The sequence below is a fragment of the Hyperolius riggenbachi genome, chromosome 12 (genome assembly GCF_040937935.1).
Source record: "Hyperolius riggenbachi isolate aHypRig1 chromosome 12, aHypRig1.pri, whole genome shotgun sequence".
NCBI lineage: Eukaryota > Metazoa > Chordata > Amphibia > Anura > Hyperoliidae > Hyperolius > Hyperolius riggenbachi.
This window is the reverse complement of record NC_090657.1, coordinates 217,173,182-217,198,406: the sequence shown is the minus strand read 5'-3', so window position 1 is coordinate 217,198,406 and position 25,225 is coordinate 217,173,182. Positions and strand designations below refer to the sequence as shown.

Here is a 25,225-nt window from a genome sequence, read left to right as displayed (position 1 = left end):
TTTGTCCTCCCTATATATTGTATTCCACATCCACACCAGAGCAGGTATACAACCCCCCTGGTGTGACATGTAATAGATTGATCAATCTTGAACGACCTCCCATTATGAAATGATACAAAAGTGTCTGTCCTTATACCCCTACCTTCCCTACAAGAAAAACATCCCCTGCATGGGAAAAAGCCTTTCCTTTGCCATGGTGCTAACCTGGGTTTAGGGGGTGGGTTCACACAGCTAGGTGCTACTAGGTTTTTCAAGTTATTGGCTTTCCGATAAATCATGTTTGGTCTCTCTGGCAACAAATTTCTTAATACATTATCCTCCAACAGTATTCCCCAATGCTTAGTGATAATCCTCTCCAACATTTTATGCTGTCCATTATATTCTGTTATGAATGCTGTTTGGTAACGATCATTCCCCTGTTTCCTTCCATTATCCTCCAACAAACCATCTCTGTCCCTCCTCCCAACCTCCATCATTGTTCTCTGGAGTTCCACCTCCTCATACCCTTTTTTGCAAAATCGATCTATTAACACTTGCGACTGCTCTGTGTATTCACACAGGTCACTGCAGTTGCGCCTCATCCTCACCATCTGGCCCTTGGGAATATTCCGTATCCACCTTGGGTGATGGTTACTATCGACAGGAATGTATCCATTCCTGTCGGTTTCTTTGAAGTGACTCTTAGTGATCAGTGTATTTCCCCTCTTACTAATATTCAAATCTAAGAATGTGATTTGTGCTTCATGGGGGTGGAGCCCGTTTCCCTGTAAAACTCCACAGGCTGTCACTTAATGCTAAACCACGTGAGTGCAATGTTTTTAATAAAGCTAATTGGGTTTTAAAAAGTGTTGCGCAATGATAGTCTCTCTATTGACGTTGAGGTACATCTTGGGGGCAATGTGTTTTTTGTGGTGATCTAAAGTAATACACTTCAAGGAACGGATACAAGTGGAGAAGTACTGCCATAAGGTGCGGGGAACCTGGTAATGCCCCAAAAGTGCTGCAAGGCCACTGTGATACTGGCCCATCACCGTTGGTGAGTGAGAATTCCATAGGGTGATACTGGTGGAGGTGATGATAAATCAGCTGGCTTGAAGTTTTTTCCTTGGAGCGCTGTCTGGAGGTGTATATGGTGTTGATTAGAAGAGGTTGTTCAGCCTTTTTGTAACAGAGGCGCACCAGGACTACAAACTGTTCTAGTTGCTTACAATTAACTGACTGTGGCTTTGATTGATCATATTGATCTTATGTATAATTCATCATATTGATACATTTTTTTCGTTTGAGCGCTGTGTTTTTTGTGTTTGAAAATCTCTATCAGACAGTTTTGGTGGCTTTAGTGCAATTTGCACTAGATTTGCACGAGATTGGTGGCTTTAGTGCAATTTGCATTTCTACTGTAAAGGCTATTTCTGGTCACAGAAAGAGGACAAGTATGAGCTTTCCATGTGGTCAGGCTGACGACAAATAGTCTACTATGCTTAGACTCAGTATGGTTTGTACTCTGCACTGAAATATATTTTCTCAAATCACTGTTTGAGTGTTCTCTCGCCTCCTTCCTGAGGCCTGGTGCACACCAAAAACCGCTAGCAGATCCGCAAAGTGCTAGCAGATTTTGAAACGCTTTTTGTTATTTTTCTATGGCGTTTTGCTAGCGTTTTGCGGATTGCTGCAGCGGATTTCAGTATAGTAGATTTCATATATTGTTACAATAAAGCTGTTACTGAACAGCTTCTGTAACAAAACCGCCGGCAAAACCGCTCTGAACAGGCGTTTTTCAGAGCGGTTTGCGTTTTTCCTATACTTAACATTGAGGCAGAAACGCACCCGCAATCCAAAAAATGCCTCACCCAGGCATTTTTCGTTTCTGCAAAACGCCTCCTGCTCTGGTGTGCACCACCCCATTGAGATACATTGACCAAGCGGATCCGCAGCCGCAAGCTGCTGCAGAAACGCTGAAAAAGCAGCTCAGTGTGCACCAGCCCTGACAGAGGTTTCTGCCTTTCCTCTTTTAGTATAGGTCAGGATCAGAGTTGGGCCCAGTTCGAACTGTGACGGTAAGCATATTAGCTCAGGATACACTGGCGTCTGTGCTGCTCACATACCTACCATTTTTCATCTGCTGCATTTGTGTCACCCCCCCTCCCCCCCCCCCCCCGCCCGCTTTGTCCTCCGTACCATCCAAAGCTCGTCCCAAAACCGATCAGAGCCTGGCAGAGGCATGGGGCTTCCTGTGGGATTGTAAAAATCACCAGGAACTCTACCTAGCAACAGGATTCTTATTGGTCCCCTATGAATCAATGAGAATTTTCTCAACAGAAAAAGGATTCCCATTGGTTTTTGCAAAGCAATGGGTCACCCCATGCCTCTGCTGGGCTCCGATCTGCTTCTGGCAGAACAGTGGGTGTCATCGGCAACAAAACCAAAGTCACCAGACAGGTGAGTCAGCATTTTGCATGCGGCAATCAGCCCTAGGCTTCCATTGGATCCCATTTCTGCATTTGCGATGCAGCCTTTGCACATTGCATTCGCATTCCGATTGACAATGTAATTTCACAATACAGAAAATGCAGTGTTTTTTTTTTTTGTTTTTTTTTGCAGCATGAATGTATGCATTGTACAGCTAGGATATAAACATTAGTAGCATAGAAAAGAGCCGTACATTATTTTCTAGTATAGCAAGAGTTAAACTTCTGTTATCTATGCAAAAGAGCTTCTTGGAGCTCTTCAACCCAACTTGGGTTGAATACAGTCCTGTTTTTTTTTTTTTTTTTGAAGCACTTAAAGTGTACCAGAGACGAAGCACCCTCATGTATTTCACCATATATATCAGTGGGAACATTAGAGAAAACACCTACCCTGCTCTCTGTTTCATCTTTCACTGCTCAGCCTGCTTGTTATCAGCCCTGATAAAATCACCGACTGAGCATTCAGTCTGGCTTTGCTCAGGAATCATTATAGCTGAGTCTGTCTTCTCTGATGTCTTTTCAAGCGGAAGCCTGCCCCCTTCTGGCTCTGCTATAATGACTCAGCTATAATGATTCCTGAGCAAAGCCAGACTGAATGCTCAGTCCGGGATTTTATCCGCTCTGAAAAACAGGCAGGCTGAGCAGTGAATAATGAAACAGAGAGCAGGGTAGGTGTTTTCTCTAATGTTCCCACTAATCTATATGACAAAATACATGAGGGTGCTTCGTCTCTGGTTCACTTTAAACAGCCAAGAAACCGTGAGAGACAACTTGAGGCTAGGTTTTACTGCAGGAAAGTTCAAAGGGTCATTAGCTCTGCTATGTTTTACAGCTTAAAATTCAGAGTGTGGTTTCTAAACTGCAAATGCTTGGTGAAATTTGCCTTCTTAAAGGGAACCAGAAATACGATTCACACAAAATAAACATATCAGTTGATAGCTTGTAAAGAATAAATGCTCTACCTGATCGTTTCACCACTCTGGTGTGCCTTTTTGAGTGTTTTTTATCCATTATTGCTCCAGGAAATATCCAATATGGCCGCCGGCTCATATCCCTTCTGCTTCCAGGTTATAAGCTGTTCTGGATGTGCTGTCTAGCTTCTATGAGATTATAGACAAGCAGGGCTGCTGCAGCCTTTCATCTGTCTGCTTTCAACTTTAATATTCTGGTATGCTGTGTGGCTGCCTGTAGGAAGTGTCTCTCATAGAAATGAAACTGCATACAGTAGATAATGACTGGCTGCACAGTGCACACAGATACACTTGTCTGTTTCAGAGCTTCTTTCTCGGCAGCAGCAACCCCTCCCATGTCAACAGCTCTGAGTAGGAAATCTGAGCCAGGAGGGGGCAGGATTGGGTTTGAAAAGACTCCACAGAAGAGTGACTCAGCTATAATGATTCCAGGTCAAACCTAGACTGAATCAGTCGGTGGATTCTTATCACAGTTGATAACAGATAGATTAGACTGAGAAGAATAAAACTAAAAGCAGGGTAGGTGTTTACTGTCATGTTCCCACTGATAAATGTAATAAAATACATGAGGGTGCTTCGTCTCTGGTTCTCTTTAAAACAGAAGGAAACTTGCCATAATTCAGCTATAAGTGAACATTTGTGGTTACCCACAATGCACCACTACTTATCTTATAATAAAATGGATGTCCAGTTACACACAGCAACCAATCAGGACTCAGCTTCCAGTGGCTCACTGTGAGCAGATAACTGAAGCTATTTTCTGATTGGCTGTGTGATTGACGTTTATAAATGACCCAGGCTGGGCGTGGGCGTTGAGGTTTCTGGACCTGGATAGAACAATATGTGGTAATTAATTCTGAGCTGGAGCCGCGTGCTCAGAGCGTGTGTTCCGACCGCAAGATGCACGGAAAAATGTCAGCGTGAGGCTGGGCGACTTGTTAGCGCTCCGTTCAAATGTCAGCGAAACCACAGAGGTCTGGATCTCATTTCTGCCTTGGCCAGGCGGGGGGATTGTGGAGGAGGCTTGCGTGGAGGAAGGCCTTAGGATAGGGCATCGGTACAGCCATGTACAGCAGCGGCTGCTGCTCCCTGCGGGGCTGTGACCTAAACTGACCTGGGACAGTCACACAAGCTGGTGCCGTGCGCTGGTTTTACATTCCAATCTGTTATTACAATAGGGGGTCATTTGACTAGACAATCAGCTATTTGTAGCAAATTGTCTACTAGTTTGTATAGCAGATCAGCTCTTAATAGCTGATTGGGTACTTCAACATCGGTCATTTGGGCTTCAGGCTTTATTGGAGGGGAAGGTTAGCGTTAATTGAGGAACTAAAAGTGGATCTCCGGACTAAAAATCTACTCTGCAGAACTGAAAAGGCTTGGTGTTTCTTTACCAGTTTCACAGCTGCATTTTTAGCTAAGCTCCAACCATCAAAGAAAACTGCCTGGGCTTTTTTCCCCTGATGCTGTGCAAAGCATGATGGGATTTCCTATGTTGTTATTCACGTTGCCTAGCAACTGGGAGGGGTGATCAGCACACAGGACTGTTGGAACTGTGTCTCATGCTCCCTGTCACCTCCTTTCAACCAAAAAGAAGGCTGCCCTCATGAAAGCAACCATTTGCCTGTTCTTTTAAAACAGGGTGGGTAAGAGATTATATTACCAATCTATTTTAATTAACATAAGTAATGTAACTTAATGACAGCATGTTTGTTTAGGCTGAAGTTCCTCTTTAAACCCAGGATTGAACTTTATTCCAATCAGTAGCTGATATTCCCTCCCCCATGATAAATGTTTACCGTTTCTCAAATAGATCATCAGGGTGTCTGTATGGCTGATGTTTTGGTGAAACCTCTCCCACAGTGTGATGTCAGGACCTAGATCCTTTCCTGTCTGTGGACCTTGTTGCATTGAGGGAAGTAAAAGTGGTTTCCAACTGCCAAGCAACCAGTATCTCCCTAAATTGTTACTCATCTCAGAGCAGAGACTTATGGGTAAGACCCCATTCACACTTGCCTTTTGGCAAGTAAACGGACCGGATCCTGATCGGATCCTGACCTGATCCTGATCAGAACCGTACGGTTCCGATCCGGATCCGGTCCGTTTGTGTCAGGCATGCATCAGGCTGCCATCCGGATCCGTGGGCAAAAAATAGTTAAATCTAAATAAAAAAATGTTGGGGTCAGCAGAAGGTGCACCTGTAGAATCAGGTTCCTCCGCTGTAGGCCTCACCTCCACCTCCGACATTCTGCCAAACAGCTCCAGCACGTCTGTCACTGCTGCTCCACTCCAGACATGCTTGGCTCATGTGTCCCTGTCATGCAAAATCCGAAATGGCCGCTTGGATACGCCTAGGAAGTTGGGTAGAACGTCAGGTTTTTGTAGGCAGTGTGTTCTGTGCCTTCCGTTCCCCATTGGTTTCTGTGTTCCTGATGGTGCTGTCAGGCTCAGGTCCGGCTCCGGTCCGGGTGCGTGGGCCGGAGATCCGGACCCAAAAAATAGCGCATGTTGGAAAAGAGTCCGGAGTCCGGATCCGATCCGTCTCCGGTACGTACGGAATGGACGCGTGTGAACGTCCGCATAGACTTTACATTGCTATGCGGAACGTACGTTCCGTTTGTACAGTATACGGTCCGGATCAGATCCGGAAAATCCGGATAGCGAACGCTAATGTGAACCGGGCCTAAGAAGCATCTCATAGCATGAAGCCTATGGGTATGAAGCATCTCAGAACATGAGGCTTTTAGGTAAGCAGCATTTTAGGGCAAAGGTGTATAGATAAGCTGTATCTCAAGACAGAGGCGTATGGGTAAGGAGCATCTCAAAGCAGAGGACTATGGGTAAGAAGCATCCCACAGCAGAGGCCTATGGGTAAGCAGCATCTCAGAGCAGAGACCTATGGGTAAGCAGCATTTTACAGAAGAGGCCTATGGATAAGAAGCATCCCACAGCAGACGCCTATGGGTAAGAGGCCCCTCACAGCAGAGGCCTATGGTTAAGCAGCATTTTACTGAAGAGGCCTATGGGTGAGCAGCATCTTACAGAAGGGGCCTATGGGTAAGAATCATCCCACAGCAGAGGCCTATGGGTAAGAAGCATTCCACAGCAGAGGCCTATGGGTAAGAAGCATTCCACAGCAGAGGCCTATGGGTAAGAGGTATCTCACAGAAGAGGCCTATGGGTAAGCAACTTACAGAAGAGGCCTATGGGTAAGAAGCCTCCCACAGCAGAGTCCTATGGGTAAGAAGCATCCTACAGCAGAGGCCTATGGGTAAGAGGCATCTCACAGCAGAGGCCTATGGGTAAGCAGCATTTTACTAAAGAGGCCTATGGGTGAGCAGCATCTTACAGAAGAGGCCTATGGGTAAGAACATCCCACAACAGAGGCCTATGGGTAAGCAGCATCTCAGAGCAGAGGCCTATGGGTAAGCAGCATTTTACAGAAGAGGCCTATGGGTAAGAAGCATCCCACAACAGATGCCTATGAGTAAGAGGCACCTCACAGCAGAGGCCTATGGGTAAGCAGCATTTTACAGAAGAGGCCTATGGGTAAGAAGCATCCCACAGCAGCGGCCTATGGGTAAGAGGCATCTCACAGCAGAGGCCTATGGGTAAGCAGCATCTCACAGCAGAGGCCTATGGTTATGAAGCACCCCACAGCAGAGGCCTATTGGCATACCTCCCAACTCTAAGAAAGATTAACACCAAGATACACCCCTGCCACAATTCTAATCACGCCCAGCTACACCCCTAGTCACGTCACGTATACCACAAAAAATTCATAAGCAAAAGACGTTTTATCCTTCAAACCGCACTGGTCCATTTGTCTCATCTTTAGTTTTCTTTCATATTAATATTTGAAAGTAAGAAATATATCAATTTTTAAGAATAGGAACAAAGTTTGGATTTAATTAAAAACTTATTTTTTTTTTTGTAGAAAATGGATTTGGTTCCCAAAGAGGGACTGTCCCTCCGAATAAGGGACAGTTAAGGAGCTATGCCTATTGGTAAGCAGCATCTCTGAGTTGAGGCCTATGGGTAAGAAGCATCTCAGAGCAGACTCCAATGGGTAAGCAGCATCTCAGAACTCATGTGGCATATGGATTAGCAGAATCTCAGAAGAGAGGACTATGGGTGAGCAGCACCACATAGTAGAGGCCTATGGGTGATTTTAAGTCTAACCATAAGAAGCACCTCAGAGCAGGTGCCTATTTGTAAGCCAACACCTTATAGAACAGGCCTATGGGTACTCTGTTTTAGCAGTAAACAGCACCTCAGAGAAGATATCTAAAACATATGCAGCATTCTGGGCAGGCACCAATGGGCAATCACCATCTCAGAGCAGGCACCAATTCTTAAGTGTAAACCCAGAGCATGGGTAATCAGTATTTTTTGCAGAGGCAACACTGACTGAGTAACAGTATATGGAACACATACCGACCGAGTCCAGTGTAACAGCACTACATGTGAGGCTACCAGGAAAGACATACTACTCTAATGAATAATCTTTATACTACAAACTTAAAGGCAATGTGGCCACCTAGCCTTGGTGAGGGTTAATTTACACACAGGCTTCAGGCCCTCTCAGAAACCTCCTAGACCTCATTGTCTGTAAGGGGAGGAACAACATGACAGCTCTCTCGTTAAAGCGCTGCCTAGTACGGAATTACTAACAATAGCAGAAGGTGGGCTACAGTCTGGGGGGCTGGGTGACCCTGCTTCAGCGATGGAACAGTAAAATATTAAAAAAATTGCAACTAAGGCATCAAACAATGTCCACTTGTTAAATTATTAACCCACCAGCGTCGGTGTTGGGGAGGACGATCACCCGGGGGATTTGGAGTAATCGGACTATTCAAACAAGCAAAGAATTTAGAGGAAGTTTATTTGAAGGAATATTAGTATAATTAAAGAGCTCCAGGTGGGAGTACAGATGTTGAGGCCTCATTGCTCCAAGATGTCCGAGACCTACATGACTGACCAATCGGGACACTGACGGGAAGACAGAAGAAGGGAAAGGGGGCAACCAGAGGTACCCCAAATAAACCTGGAGGCATGTCTTCAACTACTGAGAGTTATCTATAATTTTCATCAGAAAATTATAGATAATTTTCCTCACATAAATTGACAACTTCAATTACCACGTAGGCAACAAGAAACAGGCAGAACGGAAACTCCAAAACCCTGTACAGATGGAAGACAAGTAATGAAATAAGAGCTACAGATCTCAATATTTTGTCCTACAGCTAAAGAAAGCAGATCTTAAAATGGTGGTCCAGGTGTGCAAGGCATCAAGTGAATTGACTGCACATGAACAACGGGAGGGGAGGAGACACAAATAACTGCAGGGAAATCTCACCATTGTGGGAGGGGATGAGACACAAACTACTGCAGAGAAATCTCACCATTGTGGAAAGAGACACAAACTGTTGCAGGGAAATCTCCCCATTGTGGGAGGGAGGAGACACAAACTAGCGCAGGGAGATCTCACCATTGTGGGAGGGGAGAAGACACAGACTACTGCAGGGAGATCTCCCCATTGTGGGAGGGGAGGAGACACAGACTACTGCAGGGAGATTTCACCATTGTGGGAGGGGAGGAGACACAAACTACTGCAGGGAGATCTCACCATTATGGGAGGGGAGGAGACACAAACTACTGCAGGGAGTTCTCACCATTGTGGGAGCGGAGGAGACACAAACTACTGCAGGGAGATATCACCGTTGTGGGAGGGGAGGAGACACAGACTACTGCAGGGAAATCTCACCATTGTGGGAGGGGAGGAGACAAAAACCACTGCAGGGAAATCTCACCATTGTGGGAGAGGAGACACAAACTAGTGCAGGGAGATCTCACCATTGTGGGAGGGAAGGAGACACAAATTACTGCAGGGGAATCCTACCATTGTGGGAGGGGAGGAAACACAAATAAGGCAAGTACGGATAAATCTTAGAATTGTGGGGGAGAGTGAAACTGCTGCTGACAAATGATTCCCTCTAGATAGATAAAATGAAATCTTCCGTTTCTGGCCGGGGTTGGCCTTTAAGGCTGCTTGGCTTGCTCTGCAAAGTATTGTTTGGTTGGAAGCCATGTGACGGCAGCAGAGTCCGCGCTGAGCTCCGGGTCTGGTTAGGTATTTCTGTGTTTAGCCTTTTCTTTTTCATCATTTCGACATGTAGGTATCTACATCTTCCCTTAGGAAACTGCCTTCATTTTCCATTTATGCACAACTCAAGCACATCACTGTCACTCCCCGCGGCAATTAACAAATTCCACAGAAATATTAGAGAACGAAAAAAAATTATTTTCAATAGGATTTTTTAAAATGCGGTCACTACTGCGGTGAATTCCATGAGATTTGAGAGCTGCCCCGCAGCAAGCACAAACTTGTGGGGGCATCGAAAATAGAGCGTAATTATATTTACATGCATATTTTATCCATTACATATGAAGCCCCGTGTGCAGCGAAGGTCAGCCTATGCACACACTCAGGAAGAGAGGGATGGGGGACCCTGACAGGAAAGTTACCAGAGCCGCCAAAATGGGCGTAGCGGCAGCCATTTTGATTGCTGCAGTTCTGTCTGTCCTGTAACTCTGAAGGACTCATGGCAGCCATGTTGAGTAATGATGAAAGTTTTCTGGGTGACAGTTATCAAGAGTAGGTTTTTAGAAATCCGTGCAGAACTGTCTCAGACATCCTAAGAAATCACTAAATAGTGCAGATTCCTTCTTAACTGTTAGGAGGAGTTAGGAAGGTCTGTCGGGCAGTGCAGTGTGTGAGAGAAATTGCTGTTGCTAAGGTAACCAATACATCTGCTGTATTGCATCAAATCGCAGCACTGGAAGGGTTAAAGGGAACCTAAACTGAGAGAGATATGGATGTTTCCTTTTAAATAATGCCAGTTGCTTGTCAGTCCTGCTGATCTCTATGGCTGCCATAGTGGCTGAATCACACACCTGAAACAAGCATGCAGCTAATCCAGTCTGACTTCAGTCAGAGCACCTGATCTGCATGCTTGTTCAGGGGCTGTGGATGAAAGTATTAAAAACACAGGATCAGCAGGAGAGTCAGGCAACAGGCATTATTTTAAAAGGAAAAATCCATATCCTTCTCAGTTTAGGTTCCCTTTAAGCACAGAACAGCTTTACAGGACACCTGGCAGCAGGGGGGAGGAGCCCTTCACAAATCATGTCTCACTGCTGCACTATCTGTAGTAGTGCTATTAACCACTTAAGGACTGCAGTCTTAGGGCTGGTTCACACGGGCGTCTGCTGAGCTTTTGCTTGGCATTGCGTTCAAACGCCAGCGTTTAAACGCCAGCGTTTAAAAGCTAGCTTTTGAAAGCTTTTGAAAAGCGTTCAAGGCTAGCAGTTCTGGTCTCTGCTATTGTTTCCTCGCGTTTACTGCCTCTAAAAGCAGCATGTTGCTTTTGAGACTAGACGCAACGCTGGGATCTACTGCCAGGCTTTCATGAAAGCCTGCAAAAGCCAGCTCTAAACGCTCCCATTCACTTGCATGGGATGGCAGTAGTTCCAAAAAAACGCTGCGTCTGAAACGCTGCGTTAAACGCCACAAAAACGCCCGTCTGAACCAGCCCTTAAAACCCCTTTTTTTCCCCATTCAAACCACTGCAGCTTTAACGGTTTATTGCTCGGTCATACAACCTACTATCTTTACTATCTTAATGAATTTTACCTCTTTCTCTGTAAATGACATTTTTTTAATTTTTTTGCACACAATTTACAGAGATATTTCTTCCACCCAGCATGGGTATGTGTAAAAATACACCCCAAAACACATTATACTACTTCTCCTAAGTACGGCGATACCACATGTGTGACACTTTTTTTTGCAGCTTAGTTGCGCTAAGGGACCCAGAGTCCTATGAGTACCTTTAGGGATTTCACAGGTCATTTTGAGGCATTTGATTTCCAGACTGTTCCTCATGGTTTAGGGCCCCTAAAATGCCAGGGCAGTTTAGGAACCCCACAAATGACCCCATTTTAGAAAGACAACACCCCAAGGTATTCTGTTAGGAGTATGGTGAGTTCATAGAAGATTTTATTTTTTGTCACAAGTTAGCGGAAATTTATTGTTTTTTTCACAAAGTGTCATTTTCCACTAACTTGTGACAACAAATAAAATCTTCTATGAACTCATCATACACCTAACGAAATACCTTGGGGTGTCTTCTTTCTAAAATGGTGTCACTTGTGGGGTTCCTATACTGCCCTGGCATTTTAGGGGTCCATAACCATGAGGCGTAGTCTGGAAACCAAATGCCTCAAAATGACTGTTCAGGGAGTATAAGCATCTGCAAATTTTGATGACAGGTGGTCTATGAAGGGCCGAATTCTGTGGAACCGGTCATAAGCAGGGCGGCCTCTTAGATGACTGGTTGTATTGGCACTGAAGTGCAGGAAGCGCAGGATGTTCTCAAATCGTGACCTGGACATGGCAGCAAAGAACATGGGCATGTGATGTATTGGGTGCGTAGACCAATAACACCGCAATACATTCTTTTTTACTAGACCCATGTTAAGGAGAAGGCCCAAAAAAATGTTAAGTTTGGAAACTTGGAGTGGTTTCCACTGAAAAGGCTGGGCATGGTAGCTTCTCGGATTGGCGGTTGCGTATTGTGTGGCTTAATGGTTGGTCTCAGCCACAATTAAGTCGTAGAGATCCACTGTGCAGAACAGATGAAAAAAGTCTAGGGCCAATCCTAGATTATCTGTCTTTACCTGGACTCCAGACTGGGCAGTGAAAGGGGGCAGTACGGGTGTGGTGGAACCAGGGGATTGCCAATTGGGATTTGCCTGCACCTCTGGGAGACTATGGGTAGTACGGGCCCGTTTTGCTGGTGGCTACAACTCGGGTCTTCGCCTCCCCAGGACCGCCTCACGCCAATGGGTGTGGCCGCTGCGGCAGCCCCAGGACCGCCTAACGCAGATTGCCGTCAAGTCCTGGGGTTGCATTTTGCAGGAGATCGCACGCAGGGTGCGCGAGCATCTCCTGCTCGGAGGACAGAGCTCTGCCCTGCCTTCAGTCTCCGAGCTGCTATTGCCGCTCAGGAGTCTGTTAGACGGCGAAACTGCCGTCTTTACTGTTAGTATAGCGCTGCAATCAGCAGCAGCGTTGTAGTGGGGACAGCAGTGTGACACGGCTGTCCCCCTGGGGGACAAGTGAGCGATCGGCTCTCATAGGCAGAAGCCTATGACAGCCGATCGCCGTGATTGGGCGGCTGGGGGGTATGGGAGGGGTTTCGGAAAATAAATAAATAAAAAAATAGTCAAAAACAGAAAAAAAACCCAAATATTTATTAAAAAAAAGTGGGGTGCGATCAGACCCCACCAACAGAGAGCTCTGTTGGTGGTGGGAACAGGGAGGGGGAATCAGTCGTGTGCTGTGTTGTGCGGCCCTGCAGTTTGGCCTTAAAGCTGCAGTGGCCATTTTAGTAAAAATGTGCCTGGTCTTTAGGGGGGTTTACCACTGTGGTCCTCAAGTGGTTAATGCACGTGCCACCGAACCAGTTTCTACTACCATGCTGGTGCTCGCCACTTCACCAGGGTCTATGAAAGTACTGGTGCTAGGTCCAAGAGATGCTACGCTGCTGGTGCATGCCTCACCAAGAAAACTCGGATCACCGCTAGCACCACTCTGCTGCCCTTGAGTCTGATCCTGCGCCACCTGCGGTCCAGTGACATGGGGTGTGGTGCGCCTGGCTCTAGCCGGGACCTCAACCTCGTCATTGTTATCGGTCAGAGAGCCACTGCTGTTCACCGGTTCATTTCTGACCCGGATGATTCGTCGCATGAGGTTTCCCAATCGCACTCACCCCACTGGGCCAGAATCTTGACGGCCTCTTCAACGGAATACCCCTTTTTTGCCATGGTGGACTGCTAAATTTAGGTGGAATTCCTCTGAGACTACCCAGGAAAAAGAGCACCTACCTAGCAAAAGGGAGTACTTGTGAAGTAGAAAGCTGTGGTCACTGAGTTTTGATAAAAAAAACCAAAAAAAAACTGATCTTTACAGCGCCACAGTTATTGTAGAGTGTTTTTGCAGTGATCACAAAAAACAAATTCTGTCACTGCAGTGGGGATTGGCCAGGTGATCAGAAGCCCGCAGGGGGCAGATTAGGGCCTGATCTGATGGGTAGGAGTGCTAGGGGGTGACAGGTGGTGACAGGAGGTGATTGATGGGTGTCTCAGGGAGTGATAAGAGGGGGAATAGATGCAATCAATGCACTGGGGAGGTGATGGGAAGGGGGTCTGAGGGTTTGGCCGAGTGATCAGGAGCCCACACGCTGCAAATTAGGGCCTAATCTGATGGGTAGGTGTGCTAGGGGGTGACAGGAGGAGATTGATGGGTGTCTCAGGGTGTGATAAGAGGGGGAATAGATGCAATCAATGCACTGGGGAGGTGATTGGGGGGGTGGGGGTCTGAGGGCGATCTGAGGGTGTGGGCGGGTGATTGGGTGCCCGCAAGGGGCAGGTGAGGGTCTGATCTGATGGGTATGATGGGTAGCAGCGACAGGGGGTGATTGATGGGTGAGTGGTGGGTGATCAGTGAGTGAACAGTTGTAAATAATGCACTGGGGAGGTGATCGGGGAGGGGGGGGGGGGGATTCTGAGGGCGACCTGAGGGTGTGGGCGGTTGTTTGGGTGCCCGCAAGGGGCAGATTAGGGACTGATCTGATGGGTAGCATTCAAAAATCGCAATAAATCCAATAAGAAAATATTGTGAGCTGTCCGCCGAATATCGAGTTTGCTAAGAAAGGTACCTACAGCCAATATACCAAGTTCGTGTGGAATGCTGGAATACAGCGCCTCCACATCGAGCGCCACCAGAAGTGTTGATGGAGGGACTTGTACGCCCTCCAAGATTCTAAGGAGGTGCATGGTATTCCTGACATAGGAGGGGAGAGCCTGCACATGAGGATGCAGATGCCTGTCAATGTAGACGCTCGTCTTCTCCGTCGGGGATCCACGCACAGAAACAATTGGTCGCCCAGGTGGGCGATCCCTCCTTTTGTGGTTTTTCGGCAATGTGTAAAAGGTCGGAGTTATGGGATGTATGCCTTCAAAAAATGAGCAACATCCTCATTTATGATGCTGCGTCTTAAAGCATCCACAATGAATGCAAAAAACATTTTTTTTACATCTGGTGACTCTCGATGCGGGAACGCGAATAAAGCACTGCCGCTGATTGAGAATGTCCATACACATTTTCCTGTAGGCCAGTACCCCCATCACAACAACATTGCCCCCCTTATCGGAGGGCTTAATCTCCCATTTGGTCTGGTTTCTCCGTTCCTCCAGTGCCCCAAATTCCTCCGATGACAAGTTCTGGGAGTCTGATACTCTCTCAGAGAGGCGCACGATATATACCGCTCAACCACTGAGATGAAGGTCCTCAGGCTGGGGCTGGCCGAGAAGGGCGGAAAACGATGGGACCTATTCCTTAGTTCCAACTCACCAAGGGAAGGTTGATATCCCACGGGCAAAGTATCAGGCACATGTTGTATAGTTGTGTTAGCCATATCCTCTGGGTCCAAACCACCCTGAAGAGCGATCAAATCGGCCATGGCCTGTTTGTCCCGCTCCGACAACGCGATCTGTGACAACGGCTGTATATTGCTACTGGACGCTCCATCGTTAAGTAATCTCATGAGGATCTTTCGTCCAAAAATATGTACATCAGTGACTGTCTCAAATGTGTCGAAGTCGTGTGTCGGGCAGAACCCCAGGCCCCGGCCAATAATGTATGAATATGTCCAGAGAGTGCTTCACCCGTGAGATTGATGACCTGTAAATCAGCACAGTTTGTGCTTGGTATATCCCCGCTTTATCCGCCCATCTCCGACCAGCCCATTTACCCCAAAAAAGGCGATGTCGAGGGCCCAAAAGATGGCCCATCTCCCTCGCCCTCTCCCGGGGCAGAGTCCGAGACACCTCCACATGTCCCATCGGTTGCCCCACCTTGTGGGGCCTTATCAGGTTTTGGCCTTTCTTTCTATTGTTTTGCCTCAAATTGTACTTTTTTGGACTTTTGATAGGTGGAGCTGTGTCGCTGGTTGCAGCAGAGCTCGCACTTACAATTGAGGAGTCAGATTCCACAGGCACCCCTTGCACAGGGGGTATACTGAAGTGGGAGGGCACTCTCTGGCTACCTATACTGAAGTGGGAGGAGCACTCTCTGGCTACCTATACTGAAGTGGGAGGGACACTCTCTGGCTACCTATACTGAAGTGGGAGGGGCACTCTGTGGCTACCTATATTGAAGTGGAGGGGCACTCTCTGGCTACCTATACTGAAGTGGAAGGCAAACTCTGGCTACCTATGCTGAAGTGGGAGGGACACTCTGGCTACCTATGCTGAAGTGGGAGGGACACTCTGGCTACCTATGCTGAAGTGGGAGGGACACTCTGGCTACCTATACTGAAGTGGGAGGGACACTCTGGCTACCTATACTGAAGTGGGAGGGCACTCTCTGGCTACCTATACTGAAGTGGGAGGGCACTCTCTGGCTACCTATACTGAAGTGGGAGGGGAACTCTGGCTACCTATGCTGAAGTGGGAGGGACACTCTGGCTACCTATACTGAAGTGGGAGGGGAACTGACTACCTATGCTGAAGTGGGAGGGACACTCTGGCTACCTAAACTGAAGTGGGAGGGACACTCTGGCTACCTAAACTGAAGTGGGAGGGGCACTCTCTGACTACCTATACTTAAGTGGGAGGGGCATTTACGTCCCGTCTTTCCGACATAAAATGCCCCACACTGGCAGAGAAGCAGATAGATCACAAAAGGGGTACTGCAATTAACATAATGTTGCAACCGTCAGCGATGTCCATTGGGAAGAGTAACCTCCCTACTAATGGACAAAAAGCGAGAAACAGTACACCCACCACAACTGTAAGTGACAATGCAATGGGGGCGTGTAGTTTCCAATCCCCCAAAATGACTCTTAACTACCAGATCGTGGAGGGACGGCGCCCGCCTGCAAGTGACCCTCGACTCCAGTGTCACCACTGTCTCAATTTTAGGATCATTGGTCAGAATGTACCAATGACGTTGTAGAATATGTACAATTTCCCTGTTTTGCGCAGAATAGTGCAAACACAGGCGCACCTCATTAGCATCGTCCCTCCGCGGTCTGGTCCCCGAAACCAGGTCACTACGATCGGTAGCATTGGCCCTATGATATGCTTTGCGCAATAGGTGGTCAGGATAGCCACAGTCCCTAAAACGTGACCTGAGTTTGGCAGCTTCTTCTTCAAAAGTATGCGGGGAAGAGCAATTGCGCCTCACCCGGAGGTACTGGCCTACAGGGATACCCCTAATGGTGTGTTCACGATGGAAACTGTCAGCCCGTAAAAGGGCATTAGTGGCCGTATCCTTCCTGTATAAGCCGGTCGATAATCTTCCCTGATCAATCATGATCCAGATGTCTAAAAAAGAGATTCTATTAGAATCAAAGGACATGAACCGCAATTTTTTTTGTATTTTGATTTAGAATGTCAACAAATAAGTGAAGATCAGCCGCCATGCCCGTCCAGACGATGAAGATGTCATCAATGTACCTGTGCCACATGAATACGTGCCACAGGTACATCAAGAGGCCATCGTCGGAAAAGATTGCGCGTTCCCACTCCCCCAGGTACAGTTTAGCATACGACGGGGCACAAGTTGTGCCCATCGCTGCTCTCTGCACCTGGAGGTAGTGTAACCCATCAAAAACAAAGATATTATTCAAAAGTAAAAATCACAATAAATCCAATAAGAAAATATTGTGAGCTGTCCGCCGAATATCGAGTTTGCCAAGAAAGGTACCTACAGCCAATATATCAAGTTCGTGTGGAATGCTGGAATACAGTGCCTCCACATCGAGAGCCACCAGAAGTGTTGAAGGAGGGACCTGTACACCCTCCAAGATTCTAAGGAGGTGCATGGTATCCCTGACATATGAGGGGAGAGCCTGCACATGAGGCTTCAGATGCCTGTCAATGTACACGCTCGCCTTCTCCGTCAGGGATCCACACCCGGAAACAATCAGTCGCCCAGGTGGGCGATCCCTCCTTTTGTGGATCTTCGGCAATGTGTAAAAGGTCGGAGTTATGGGATGTAATACCTTCAAAAAATGAGCAACACCCTCATTTATGATGCTGCGTCTTAAAGCATCCACAATGAATGCAAAAAATTGTTTTTGACATCTGGTGACTCTTGATGCGGGAACGCGAACATAGCACTCCTGCTGATTGAGAATGTCCATACACATTTGCCTGTAGGCCAGTACCCCCATCACAACAACATTGCCCCCCTTATCGGAGGGCTTAATCTCCTATTTGGTCTGGTTTCTCAGTTCCTCCAGTGCCCCAAATTTCTCAGATGAAAAGTTCTGGGAGTCTGATACTCTCTCAGAGAGGCGCACAATATCCTGCTCAACCACTGAGACGAAGGTCCTCAGGCTGGGGCTGGCAGAGAAGGGCGGAAAACGATGGGACCTATTCCTTAGTTCCAACTCACCAAGGGAAGGTTGATATCCCACGGGCAAAGCATCCCCTCTCGCGTGTCTCCTCTGTCCCCGCTGTCTTCTTCTCCGTGCTCGGCTCCTCCAGCTTCACTGAACTTCCTGTCCCGGCAGGAAGTTTAAACAGTAGAGCGCCCTCTACTGTTTAAACTTCCCCGGCAGGAAGTTCAGTGAAGCTGGAGGAGCCGAGCACGGAGAAGAAGACAGCGGAGACCAGGGGACAAGCGCCGGTCGGAGCAGGTAATGTACACGGGGGCGGCATCAGTGGCAGCTCCACTGATTGTAATCGGTTTCATGCTGAAATCGATTCTCAATCTGTTTGCAGTAAAGGCAGCCATACGATCCCTCTCTGATCAGATTCGATCAGAGAGGGATCTATCTGTTAATCGGATCTGATGGCAAATCGACCAGTGTATGGCTACCTTTATGCTTCCTCATAGCTGCTTGTTAGATAGCTGTCTACATCTCCAGCATCTGGTCACATTTGTTCATCAATGTGGACATGTAACTTCAGTACCTGACGGCTTCACTCCATTTTGTCTGGTGAAGAGTTAAGTCATTATATCTCATACAAAATCCTGGAACTGCTTCAAAAGTAATGAAAGGCCACAACGAGCCTGAGATTTTGTCCCTAGGAGGAATAACAGAGACGGGGGTCTTTCACTGAAAAGAACCCCAGTAATTTGCTCGTTCAGGAGCGCCCTTGACATGAAAGGCCGGAGCCTGAGCCATACAAATAACGGTTCCTGAACCTGAGTGTGGAGCTTGAAGGACCCTCTCAGTTTCGAGCCCAAGGTAAAAAGAGAACAATGAGACTTCTTGTCCGCTTCCACCATCCCGATCGAGGATCTGCACTTCACGTTGTCTCTTCCTCATGAGACCAAGCAGACCCTTCAGCAAAATCTTAAGCCATTAATAGGTTCATTACCGCAGCAAAACATTACCAGGAGGCCTCATGAAAGACCTGTGCCTACCTCCACTCCCAAACCAATCTGTTTTATCTCGATGGAATGAGACGGGTCCCTCCCTCTGTCTCTGCTACACACAGCCTGAAAATACACTGAATAGATGGGAATGCAACAAAAAACATTTACAACTAATCAAGAAGAGAACCCCACTTCAAGGACAACAATTGCAAAAAACTGTAAAGTTTAAAATACAAAACATATAAATGTACATTTCTTCTAGAATAAAAAGCAGTACACATGTATTATTTCTTATGCTGCTGTCACTTACAGTAGGCAGTGCTAATATGACAGATCTGTCAGGTTTTGGACTAGACCATCTCCTCATGGGGGATTTCTTGGTTATTTTTTTATTTAAAAAGGCACCAATTGAACTGTAGTTGATCAGTCCAAATGCCAAAATATTGTGCAACGAGTAGGGAGGCCAACTGGTATCTTTGTAAAGATCCGTTTTCAGCTAATGCTTTTGTAAAGAATAAAGGTAATCCTAATAATTTCCCCATGAGGAAATGGATTAGTCCAAAATCTGTCAAATCTGTCAGCTTTTTAAAAACTTTAAAAACTACTGTGACAGCAAAATTGGAAAAAAAAGTAATTTATAGTTAATTAATTTTACTCTGGGAGAAACTTTTTATATGTATGTAGTTTAAATTGTACAACTTTTTGTGACGGTGGTCCATTCTTGGTAAAGCCAGCATATAGAGCGGGGGGGGGGGGGGGGCTACGAAGCAATTTGGTTACCTATACTGTGGGTTCAATCTGGCTACCTGGTTACCTATGGGTAAGGGGGGCGGGGATGTTCATCTGGTTACCTATACTGTGGAGGGGGGTTGTCATCTGGCTACCTATACTGGGTGGATTCATCTGGCTACCTATACTGTGGAGGGGGGGGGGGATTCATCTGGCTACCTATACTGAGTAGATTCATCTGGCTACCTATACTATAGATATATTGTGGGAGGAGTGTAAGGGGGGGGGTGGATTCATCTGGCTACCTAAACTGTGGAGGGGGGGGAGGGTGGATTCATCTGGCTACCTATACTGGGTGGATTCATCTGGCTACCTATACTGGGTGGATTCATCTGGCTACCTATACTGTGGATATACTGGGGGGGGGGGGGGGAATTCATCTGGCTACCTATACTGGGTGTGGGTGGATTTATCTGGCTAACTATACTGGGTGAAAGGGGGGGGGTTGCTCTGGTTACCTACATGGGGGGTGTCATCTGGCTACCTATACTAAATGGATTAATGTGGCTAACTATACTGGGGAAGGGGGTGGTGATCTGGCTACCTATACTGGCGGGACCATTCAGATGGTGGGGTTTACAAACCCACTTTAGATATCACAGTACACCTAAGACAGAAGCTGCCTTATAGCTCTGACACCGCATGGGGTGACTGGACACCAACTCCGTTGTAAGCGTCAAAGAATCCAGCCACTAATGGCAACTATTAACTGTGCTGTCAAACGCAAATGTTTCCAAACCATGTTTGATTGGTTCAGAGTTCCTTAGGAACAACCCTCATTGGCCAGACTTCCTCACCTGTGGTGTCATCAGTCACAATGTGTCTGAAACCCTCAAACTGGGGCATCAATCTCCACAGGTTTCAAAACTTCTTCACTTCCTCCGAAAATCCTGGAAAAACATGTTTGCAGTTCAACCTGATGGATGCAAGATGCGGAAACTAGACTGCGAGCTCTTGTACCTGGCTGGTAAACACCTGTAAGGTTTTTCTGTCCACAGTTTCCACCTTGCTGGCCTTTTCCAGCACAGAAAGGGTCTCCATGGAGTCCTCTGAAGGTTTGCACACATGGAGCCTATCGGTATAAAGTCCTCGGCATAGATGGCGCTTGTCCCTCGGTCTCCTGGGTGATTTATCTCTCGCCCACCCCCCTTGTGCCCACCATTCATCACACAAACTAACTCCCAGCCACCCCCGGACCCTCGGCTCTGCAAATAAAGTCTATGAAAAGGAGGAGAGGGGCTGAGATGAACCGGGCAAGAGGAGGGGGAAACAAACATCTCATTTGGGGAATACATTAATTTCCTTTCTGGCTGGAGGGGGATAACAATAGGGCAATGACTCTGAAGCTCTGGGATCTACAAATAAAGGCTCCCCGCTGTCATGGGCAGCATGGTGTGGAATGATGGGCCATATCCCCCAGGCTTCGTCTTGTTGTCCCTCTTGGCGCAGGCTGGAGGCTGTCTTGTTTGGCCGTTACTAGGCGTCTCGCAGAGAAAAATGGAGGCATTTCCTAAACCATTGAAGGTTCGGTTTATTAGGCAAATAAAGCTGGTGTGAGACCCTTCAGTGAGACCGCAGAGACGGGGGGAAGACTTTATTTATTTTATGCCCTCGAAGCACCAGCCACAGGTGAAGATCATGAGAATTGGAGGTTAACGTCGTACAGACCCAAAACTAGACTTTGACAAGATGGCAAACTGTACAATGGAGGATAAACACCTCCTAGACTCCATTTACAAACTTTACTTTTGTGTTTCGCCCTCTTTTTACACATGCCAAAGGTCCCCCAGTTTCCAGAGGTAATCCCGAGCATCTGGTCTCTGGACAATTCTGGCCCTGCTTTTCTGTCAGGACTCCATAATTCCAGCGAGTGTGTTATCCACCGATGGCTGCGTACAGAAGCAGAACACTTTGCTTTTCTGATAATAAAATGAAGTGAAAACCGTTCAGGGCCTTTGGTAATAACTGAACCTCTGAGATGTCTTTTTCTGCACAAGGGACTTAAAGAGGACCTGTAGTCAAAATAAAGTAATTAATAAAATTGCATTTTTTTTTTCAATATTACTTTATAAAATTATTTAGTCAGTGTTTGCCCATTGTAACGCTTTTCCTCACCCTGATTTATACTCTATTTATCGCAAATGGCAACATCTTTAGTACTGCGATCGGCTGTCAAAGGCATCTACAGTGCTGCCGTAGATCGCAATGCTGTATAGTATAAATAAACAGAGATTACGCATTCTAACAGTCTCCTAGTGGCGATCGCATTCAAGTGGAGATGCATGCGCATCGGTGCACGCAATCCCTGCAAAACCTCAGGACTTCACGACAATTGCTGTTGAGCATTCCTGGGGCTGCTTAGGGTACGCCAATTGGCGTGGAGCGGTCGTTTGCACAGCACTTTATTTTTCAGTGGAAAGCTTCAGTGGGCAGCTTTTTCCCGCATCCTGAAGAAGTTATAACTTTATCTTTTGTTTACATTCTTTTGTCAGATACAGTCAGTAGACATTAGCAAACTGCCGAAACTGAGCTTTACTGAGCTGAGAAGCAGAAACAGCTGAGAAGTGATCACTAGACAGATTTTAACATATAAATACAGCAGTTATGCAATAAAATACAATGGCAGTTTTCAGAGCAGATAAACTATATTTTGGGATATGTAATTTGTAAATAGACAATATTACTTGTGTACAAAAGCAAATATGATAACTGTATGAGTAATAAAAAGTAGGAAAACACATTTTGATTGAATGTCATGTCAGAGTTTTATCCCATTTCAAATCGCATTGATGATGACCCCTGGAGTGTAAAAATGTCACGATTTTTAATCTCAAAGAAGAATTTGGAGTAGTGACTTAGTACTGAGCTATGATCATCAGGCTGGCTTTGGAAATTGCTCTCCTGGAGAGAGGGGGACAAAGAGGTCGGGCATTGGTGCCCTATTGATAAAATGCTGCTTGCTGCGCCGATGTTTGCAGTTCGGTCTTGTTTGGCTCTCTTACGTGTACACAAAAAAGACTTTCATCATTGACAGCAGTCGTTCATGGCCATTTCAGGTAATGTGCTGGCCCAGCAACCGCCATTCGGCCAGCGTTCCATCAGGCGGATCAATGCTGCAGAGCAATGGCCGATTGCTTTGTCCTCCCAATCACGTGCAAGGGCCTTTAGAGGCAGGGGATCAGCAGGACTGCCAGGCAACTGGTATTGTTTAAAATTACATAAATATGTCAGCCTCCATATCCCTCTCACTTCAAGTGTCTTTTAAGGGGCCCATACACTTATACTATTTCCCGCCGATATACAGCAGATTCGATCACTGTGATCGAATCTGCTGTGAAATCGTTGTGCAAACGCTGACCGAACGATCGATTTCCATCCGAAATCGATCATTCCCGTCGATCTGTCAGCGTGAAAAATTTTGCTCAATCGCCGGCGGGTCGGGGAGAGCGTCGATAGTGGCGTTCGAATGTCAGACGACCGACGCTAGCGGTAATACATTACCTGTTCCACCGGCGCGTGTCCCCGCTGTCTCTTTTCCGCGCTGTGCTCCAGCTGGCTTCACTTACTTCCTGATGGAGGAAGTTTCATTAAACAGTAGAGTGCCCTCTACTGTTTAAACTTCCCCCGACAGGAAGTAAAGTGAAGCTGGAGCCCAGCGCAGAGAAGAGACAGCGGAGAAGAGGCAGCGAAGACTGGGGGACTCGCGCCGGCCGGATCAGGTAATGTATGCGGGGGGGGGGGGGGGGGGGGCTGGTCGTTTGCTCCACAGATTGTGAATCGATTTCATAGTGAAATCAATTCAAAATCTGTTTGCAGTGTAGGCAGAAAATAGATCCCTCTTTGATCAGATCAGATCTGCTGGTCGATCTGGTGGCAATCGACCAGTGTATGGCAGCCTTTAACACTTCGCCTGGTCAGATTTTTTTTTTTTTGTGAAGGCTACATGCCAGTGCCAGCTATGGTTGCATTATGTTTATGAAATGTCCACATTAGTCAGTAGGGGTTGAGAATGACGCTAATTATTAGGAAACTCTATTGTAAAATGGATTGAAGCAGATAAATCATTTGAAACCATTTCAAGCTCCATAGATTTGCAGTAAGATGTGCACAATTCTGCATCAACTTGGAATGATTTGCATATCTCAAAGCCAAGTAGAAGGATGACACTAACCCCAAACGTAGTGCTAAAAACGCCTTTTGACATCCACGGCGTATGAATGCAGAAAAAGGAGATGCAAGAACCGCTGTACTTAAAACGCCCGAAGAAAATGGATTGGGTTACACAGAAACATGTATAGACGTCGGCAGAACTCTAAGGGCTGCGGCAAACTAGAAATAGCGATTAAGTCTTGCCAAGTGCTTTTTTTTAGCGATTTTCGCAGTATTTTCCAGAGTGATTTCTGGTAATTTTAAAGTGCTTTTTAATCTAATGATATCAATTTATACGGTGATTGATTAAAACTTTGAGTTAGATCACAATTGCTCCAAAAATGCTACAGGACCTGCGATTGGAAAATCACAATCGCTGTTGGGGGAAATCACCTCCACTGACTTTCATAGTTTCATAGTTTTTGGAATCACTGTCATTTCGAAAGCATGGAGGAAACAGTTCTGTGGGTCTCAGGCCTAAGGGTTTAGATGGAACAACAACTGCAGTGAGAGGGATATGGAGGCTGCCATATTTATTTCCTTATAAGCAATACTAGTCACCTGGCTGTCCTGCTGATCCTCTGCCTCCAATGCTGGGAATACACCATACAATTTTCTGTTATGCTGGACACACACGGTGCTTTCCCGCACTCGATTCACCGCTCAATTATTTCCGACATGTCCGATTCCCGTTTCGATGGATCGTTAAGTGAATTTGGTATACTTTACATGAGAATAGACCTAACAATCATCGAAATGTGCTTGGAGATGCTCGGAAATAATCGAGCGGACGGGAATCGAGCGGGGCATCGAGTGTGAGAACGCACCGTGTGTATCTAGCATTAGATTTCTCCGTTATGCTGGGAATACACAGTTAGATAGTTGCACCGGATCGAGCCGCTGGCTCGATTCTGGAGCATCCCCGCTCGTCCCCGCCGGCGCCTGGATCGATCCCCGCTCGTCCCAGCGGGCGCTCCTTATCTTATCTACAGTATGGCTTTAAGAAACACCACAGCTGTGAAACAGCCCTCATCCAAGTCTGCAACGATCTGCTCATGGCAAGGGACAGAGGGGAATGCTCCATCCTAATCCTGTTGGATCTCTCAGCGGCTTTTGATACAGTTGACCACGAAGTCCTGCTTAACAGACTGCAGGAGTACTGTGGCATCATTGGATCAGTCCTCCAGTGGTTCAGACACAGCTCCAACCCTGTGCGCAGCCTTGGCTTACTAATCAATAGGGAATTGAGTTTCAGAAATCAAATTTCATCTGTAGTTAAATCTTCCTACTTTCATCTGAAGAACATTGCAAAGATTAAACATCTGATTCCCCCAGAGGATCGTCCAACCCTAGTCCACGCCTTCATCACATCACGGCTGGACTACTGC

The 25,225-nt window shown here is 46.7% G+C and overlaps 1 protein-coding gene across 2 annotated transcripts in view; it reads right to left on the bottom strand.

Moving 5' to 3' along the window:
• The window catches only part of STX8 (syntaxin 8), a 292,938-nt gene that overhangs the window by 19,724 nt on the left and 247,989 nt on the right, over nucleotides 1–25,225 (bottom strand). Inside the window, exon 8 of one of the 2 annotated variants that reach the window (XM_068263796.1) lies at nucleotides 21,251–21,700. The exons of the other annotated variant lie outside the window; for it this stretch is intronic. Within the exon in view, the coding sequence (XP_068119897.1) occupies nucleotides 21,690–21,700 (11 nt within the window). The 3' untranslated portion in view covers nucleotides 21,251–21,689. Of the gene's footprint in view, nucleotides 1–21,250; nucleotides 21,701–25,225 lie in introns of those variants that run through there. 2 annotated transcript variants of the gene reach the window in all.